The sequence below is a fragment of the Crocodylus porosus genome, unplaced genomic scaffold (genome assembly GCF_001723895.1).
Source record: "Crocodylus porosus isolate Cpor-Errol unplaced genomic scaffold, CroPor_comp1, whole genome shotgun sequence".
NCBI lineage: Eukaryota > Metazoa > Chordata > Crocodylia > Crocodylidae > Crocodylus > Crocodylus porosus.
In genome coordinates, this window is record NW_017728951.1 from 29,951,812 (window position 1) to 29,959,314 (window position 7,503).

The 7,503-nt window shown below is 36.9% G+C and overlaps 1 protein-coding gene across 2 annotated transcripts in view; it reads left to right on the forward strand.

The window, feature by feature from the left end:
• The window catches only part of EXOC6 (exocyst complex component 6), a 167,803-nt gene that overhangs the window by 50,001 nt on the left and 110,299 nt on the right, over positions 1 to 7,503 (forward strand). For both annotated transcript variants that reach the window (XM_019555845.1, XM_019555844.1), the window contains 6 exons: positions 290 to 373; positions 473 to 519; positions 886 to 1,006; positions 3,070 to 3,141; positions 3,769 to 3,866; positions 6,289 to 6,394. In XM_019555845.1, coding sequence (XP_019411390.1) covers positions 290 to 373; positions 473 to 519; positions 886 to 1,006; positions 3,070 to 3,141; positions 3,769 to 3,866; positions 6,289 to 6,394 — 528 coding nt within the window. The remainder of the gene's footprint in view (positions 1 to 289; positions 374 to 472; positions 520 to 885; positions 1,007 to 3,069; positions 3,142 to 3,768; positions 3,867 to 6,288; positions 6,395 to 7,503) is intronic.

The window sequence follows — 7,503 nt, forward strand, 5'->3', positions numbered from 1 at the left end:
TAGTTTTTATTAACTGTGATAATTAGTTTGATAATTGCTTTGGTCATTTTCAAGTGTTTGCATTTGGATATCTGTATGGAAAATGTAGTCTCAAAGGCACAATTCTCCACAGAGCAATCTGTGGATCACTTTTTTTTATAAGCTCCTCAGTCATTTCATCCACGAAGAATTTCATTAATTTCAGTGGGAGTCCCATGTGTGGAATGAATGCTGACTATGTGGTTGTGACTGAGAGTGATCTACATTTCTGTTTTTTGACATTAACCGCATAAGGTCTGTCATGTTTTAGGGTGATGGAGAGACGTTTGAAAACTACTACAGAAAACAAAGACGGAAACAGGCCAGATTGGTGCTGCAGCCACAGTCGAGCATGGTAACCAATATCTTATTAGATTTCACTGAGTTGCCCTTTTACTTAAATCTTTAGTGGCACTTTTATTCCTAAATTTTTTTTCCCCCTTTTTATTTAAAGCATGAAACAGTTGAAGGTTACAGAAGATATTTTAGTCAAATTGTAGGGTAAGTTGCATTTTTATTATGCTAAAACCTCTCAACTGCAAGGTCTCACCTTCATAACAGTTGTTTGTCTGATCACATGAGTGGTGGCTGCTGGATCTATGTAGTAGAAAATTCACCTGGCCTGCATGTGAATTCTTTCAGTGCAGTGTCACACGGGGACTGTCTATGAAGCTGGGTGCCAGTTGGCACAAGTTGTACTTTCCACATTGCTTGCTTGGCAGCCGAACAACATAAAGGATTTGATGTAAAGCCTGTTGAAATTCCAATTTAGATGTGGGTACAATCTGTCTATACCGTTATGTAAAAGGTCAGAATTTGCACCTTTTTGAAAATAATCATTGGCGACTTAACACATTTTTGTTTTAGTTTCTTCGTAGTGGAAGATCACATTTTACATGTGACCCAGGGATTGGTAACTAGAGCATACACTGATGAACTGTGGAACATGGCACTTTCAAAGATCATTGCTGTCCTTAGAACCCATTCAGTAAGTGAAAAGACCTAGTGGTAATACACTTAAATCCGTTTATTTAAAGATCCTTAGTGTATTTAAAAGTAGGATAATGTCAAAGTGAAAACTTACACTGCCAGCATTGTGGGTTTTTTGTGATTAAAAATTGCTCAGATTTGGGAGTGAGCCTGCCAACCTTTTGTTTTTCCCAGCAGTATCAGGCTGTGAGCTATAGCCGTGGGCTATTTGCATAATCCTCCACTGATTTACAACTCACAGGGTCTTCCAAACATGTTCTTAGTCCAGCAGTTTAGAATATGCGGAGTTAATCTGCTGTTATTATTGCAATCTGTCCTCATTAGTCTCAACTGACCTCTTCATTAGATCAGATTGAATAGTTCAGTGCTGAAGGCACCCCCCCAACTGAAAATAGTTCCTAATTATCATTCCAAATGCCCTGTTTCCAAAATAAACTCCACCAGCAAAACCCTTAGAGCTGCCACTTCAGTGTAATATACCAGAGTAATATACAAGAATGCCACTACTTTCTGAAACAATTTCAAAATAAAAGTATTTATTGAGCCACATCATAAATAATGGGTGTATTTGACAATGACACCATTAGTTTCCCACTTGTATTTGCATTGAAATAGATTACTAAAATTGTGAAATGCTGAAATGTAATGACTTTAATACTAAATTCAAATTTGTATTTTAGTATTTTTAACTATAATTGTACTCCTCTACTAGTGACAATTACGTGTCCTGTATCTGCCCAAATGAAAACTAAACATCTGCATACTACTGCCAGTTCTTCCCCTGAGAAACAGTAAAATACCATTACTGATTGTGGTTGACTGAATTTTTATCCTGATAAATTGCTTTAAAATTTACCAAAGGGTCAGAGCTGGCGTAATATTTAGTAAGTAATACATGTACTAGCCTTTCCCAGGCCTCCCTGATTTCAACTCGTGCAAAAATCATCTGCTTGTGAATGCTAAGTTAAGTTTTATTTCCAACTTCTCATTAAACCACATACTTTGCAAGTTAGTTGAATGTTTGATTTGTAAAAATCTGAAAATATAAAGCATTAAAACATACTTAAGTTTCTTTCATTAAAAATAGGATTCTTTAAAGCATTTTTTTAATATAATTGACCTGACAAATTTCTGGTATGTCCCTCAGGATACCTAACTCCTTCTTTAAAGAAATACATTATTTTGGGGGGAATTGTATTAGGGGATGACTAGTGCTTAAATAAATATATCTTTTACTCTTTGAAGTTGTTTCTCTTTGAAGCCAAAACTTTAACATATCTGTGTACTTACTCGGAGACAAAGACATGCAACTCTATGGTTAATACGTCAGTAATATATTTTTGTTTTGTGCAAACTTAAGTTACATGGTCTCATATATTTTTAATTTCTTTAATACAAAGACTCAAAATTATGAGGTTAAAGTTAAGCATTTAATTCCTGATAAACGTGTGGTTTACTTTTCAGAGCTACTGAATAGCGATAATAAACTGCAGGAGTCAACACCTCTGATAATGAAATTACAGTTAATTAGGCACTTAAATATAGATTTTGATACTTACCATTGCACAAGCAGGCTTGCAAATGTTAGCCTAATGTTTAGTTAGTCATTACATTTCTTTTTCTGCTAACAATGAGAAACTCTTGAAAATAACACATTAGCGTTAACACTCATTTTAACTGGGCCTAGTATTTGAAAGCAAATCCCTCCCGGGTACAATTTTGGAAAGTAAAAGCACATGCTTATATTTTTAGTGACTTGGACCTTCTGTACATCACATTCATAATAGATATATCATTTATCATATTCTAGTTTGTCTTTTCTGAGCTATTTTATTTATGAGAAACCCTGTAAGAATTTGAATGTAAACAAATTTTGCATTGAACTGAAATAATTGAAAACAAGTACATTTCTCACATGCATACATATGAACATGTACAAACACCATAACTTAATTACAGGTATAATGTTTAGAAGTTTTAATTTACTGTGTCACTAATATTTCAAAATGTATTTGCTGTCTTTGGAATCACTTTTACAAAATCCGTATTTCTTATTTCCAGTCATATTGCACTGATCCTGATCTTGTTTTGGAGCTGAAAAATCTGATTGTGGTGTTTGCTGATACTTTGCAGGTTGGTGTTATTTTGGGCATTGAGTTAAAACAGAGCAAATTCTGCCTTCTGGATTATTTAAATAACAAAAAAAAATCTTTCTTAGCTTTCTTCTTCTGGCTGCGTTTGCTTAATTCTACCCTTAATTAGTGCATGTGTGCCATGAACTAACCAAATGTCTAGTATAAATATAAATCTGTGTTTAGGTACCAGTTTTTGTAATGAGTATAGAAACTATTTGATGGCTTTACAAATGTGCATATTCTAAAATTGTGTCTTGGAAGACTAGATGAACTTCATTGTTCATCTGTCCTAGAACTGTTAGACATGTAGACACACTGAAGAAACAGTTTAATTCTGTCTGGTTATGTAGCAAATGAAAATATTTAATAGGAATTTGTCACATTTTGTCATGATAAATGTACTACTTCTGGAATAAATAGAGAATATCACTTTTACAAATAAGTCATATAATAATTTATATAATCTTTTAATAGTACTAATGCATGTAGACTCTTGTAATTTGTACAGTGATATGTTACAAAATTAGATGACAACATAACTCTTTTCAGAATCTTGATGTACTATTAGATCAATTATGCTGGTACTTCTTGAATTATTTATCCTTTTTATTTTTTTTACTTTTAGGGTTATGGTTTTCCTGTGAATCGACTATTTGATCTTTTATTTGAAATCAGAGATCAGTACAATGAAACACTGCTTAAAAAATGGGCTGGGTTATTCAGGTTAGTATTTCAAAATGAACAGAACATGCCTCAAATGCTCTTTCAATTAGGTAATCATGTCTTTTTTTAGAAATTTTTATATCTAATTTCCATTTTTTTCATCAAGTAGTAATTTTCTAAATATTAGTTGATTCAGTACAGCCTAACTCAATGGCTAGGGACAGAAATTACATATAAACTGGTATAGGTGATCAGAAATGAGTTCAAATCTATTATACAACAGACATTCAGTGCACATAAACCACTTTCAAAATGGCCGAAACCTGTTTAAGATAAACCTGGATGGATGGTAGTATCAGATTTAACTGATTTAGGTTAAATCAGTATTGAGCTTCTGTCCCAGATGCCCTCCAGATTGAAATTAACTCTCAGTCTCCTAGTATTCCAGGATGCTTTGCACCTCCCTCTAAACTCCCCCCCTTGCAGAGTAGATGGGCTAGCCTTGGCCCAAGCTGTCTGCTCCAGCCAAGCAAGGAGGCATGCTCTGCTGTCCCCTGGCTTCTGGCCTGAGCCACTGCAGGCATGTGACTGCATTTCCATAATCAAAAATGAATGTCTGTCACTTATGTATTGATTCAATCGACATAGCATAGACTAACCTGCAAAGATTGAATCGATTCAGCCTCAAGCTTTTTGACTATATGTACTTAGCTAATAGGAGTAATGTTCTTTTGCCTAGTATATTCATTTGTATTCCTCTGGCTAGGAGCAGGATGCTTTTGAAATAGGTGCTCTGCTTCCGTATTTTCCTTGGATATGATTAGTGTTCCACATTCTCAGTTTTTATTTATTTTTTTTAAATCGAGGAATTTTTCGGGGTTTATCTTCAAAACATAAAAATGGGGATGAAATCGGGGTTAAAGGAAGAAAAGGGAAAGAAAGCAGTTTAAATCGTGGAAAAATTGGCAGTGAGGGAGGGTGGTAGTAAGCCTGGGACTAGAGAAAGCATGGGGTGAGGACCGTTGTGCAGCCCGTCAGCTGCTTTCAGGGCTGCAGCATGGAGCAAAGCCTGGGGAGCTGTCTGTGGGTGCAGGGTGCATGGCGGGGGGGCATGGCTCTTGTTGCTGTGTGCCTCCTGGGAGGGCTGTGGGCTGGGGGGCTTGTGTCTCTGGATCTGCATGCGGGATGACAGCAGACTGCTGCCTGCCCTGAGCACCAACTGGGAAGAGCCTAGTGCTGCCACTGGCCTCAGGCTATTTCCAGTGCTCCAGGTGCGCGGCAGCCTGCTACCACTGCAGGCTGGGGCCAGTGGTGGCACTGGGCTCTTCCCAGTGCTCAGGATGAGCAGCAGCACTGTGGGGGGGATACCTGACCCCAACCATGGCACCTCCCAACCTTGTGGGCCCATGCCAAGCACCTGGGTACAGTCCCCTGCCACTGAAAGCAGTGTTGGGCTCTTCTGCCTGCCACCCCGCGGGGCTCGGAGCTCAGAGCTCCCAGCGCCTGGGGCAGGGCCGAAGTTGGAGCCGCCAGGGTGTAGATGGGACCTGCCTGCCCCACCTGGGGTCTAGGCGGGAGACCCATGTCCCCAGGCAGTTACTTCAGGCACCCTCTCCCTGTCCCCCATGTGGCCGCCACCACCCCCTCATTCCCCACTCCGCATGTGGCTGCCACCACCGCCCCCCCGGCTTCTGGCTGGAAACCTGTGCCAGTGGAAACCAGCACAGTGGCACCTTTAGCTTACCGGCACAACCCATTTTTCAGGTCAAATCCCTGTTAACCAGCACGAGTGGGGAATGGGTGATTCCCCACTCTTGCCGGTTAACAGGGGTTTGACCTAAAAAATGGGTGTAAATCAGTAAAAAAACAAATTACTTTAAAAAAAAATAAATCAGGGAATTTATCAGTGAAAACTGGTAAAAGTAGAGAATGGGAACACTAGATATGATTTGACAAGGGAAAAGAAAAGATCAATTTAACAACTAAGGGTTATATTCTGTAGCTCTTCAGGTGGAAAATTATGTCTATATGTGCCATAGATTTGTTTACAGTGAAAAAAACAACATTGAGCTTGACTATATGCTAAGTAACATAATGGTAAACACTTGTAGAGAGGGACTGTCATATTCAACATTGAGAACTGGGCCTGGTCAAGCCTAATGTAAACTACTTGACACGAAATCCTTATCTACATTGATTATTTAGCTGTATTCTGCATCATGCATATTAAAACCTGTTCTAGGGTGACATTTTTCAGTTTAAAGGAAAACAGTTTGGGGTTAGGTGGTGGATGGGAGACTCATAATCACAGAAAGTGATAATCGGCTTTTCCAAAAAGCAATTTGAAGTTATGAAAAGATAATGAAAGCAGTTCACCCATTTTAGAACTAAACCCCCATACAATAAGTAATTTGTGTACAATATTTGTCATTATTAATACATGTCCTGAGTTTTGCTTACTTTACTAACTCTGATTGAACAGAGATATTTTTGAAGCAGATAACTACAGCCCTATTCCTGTAGCAAATGAAGAGGAATACAAAATAGTGATTAGCAAATTTCCTTTTCAAGATACAGAAATTGATAAGGTAAGAACTTTTATATCATGAAAGTTTGCTTAAAACCAGTTAAAAGTCTTAGGACAGTAATGATTTTTGTAATTAAAAAGTAATTAAAATATGATTAATAAGGTAGATTAAAAGACTAAATCATTTTCATGGGTAATTATCTAGTTATAAATAAACATGAAAATTCAGACTCTAGTCATTTACGCTGAAATTTTAGTGAATAATGAAACCTACTTTGTAAACAAATTAATAATCAAATTTTATTTATGAGTATATTTTTTTATTTACAATTAACTGAAGTTTTGCTGGAGTATATTAGTTTTCATAAAGCACAGTTTGTTACATACTGTAGCATTACAAAATATGTAAAAGAGCTAACTTGCATCTATTAAAACAGTAAGCAAATTTTCTACATTAATGACATCCCTGTTAGTGCCACATTGCAGACAGGAGAACTCAACTTCACCAGTTTTCCAGTTTTCTTCACCAATGTCTTTCAAAATCATCTTCAGCATAATGGTAGTTATTTCATTCTGAATTTTAGCAGAAGAATGTACTATTTATGTTTTTTCAGAATGCTCCCCAGAGTAACTTTGAATAATGAATGTTTGCCCTCCGTTATCTTAAAGGTTTATGAATTGTTCAGGGTAAGATCCAAGTCCTTGAAGTTTGTGATATCTTGATCTCCTGTCAGAGGCAACTCATTTAACATATCAAACTGGTTAATTTTCCCAAGGTTATTTAAATAGTAACTTTTTTTTCATTTTTGAAGATGACACCAAAATAACAATTGTAGCAACTGAAAAATAGATGTTCCGATTAAATGAATATAATCAAATTCATAATGTATTAATGTTATTGGGGAACCAATTAAGTTGAAAGTAAAGAATTTTAGATAGTTGTTTGCATGTTGGGTTAACCACATTAAATTTTAGAACTTTCCTGATAATAAGGAGCTTGAAGGAGAGGAAGGAGGTGTTCTGTATGTCCCATTCTACAGTCAGCTACCACTGAAGATAAACCCTGACTCCTTTCTGTGAAGTGGTAGAGGATGTGAATGTAGAGGTTCAACCTCTGCTGACCCTGTGCTGGAGTCCTTATAGTTGCATGTAATAGAACCCGTTTTACTA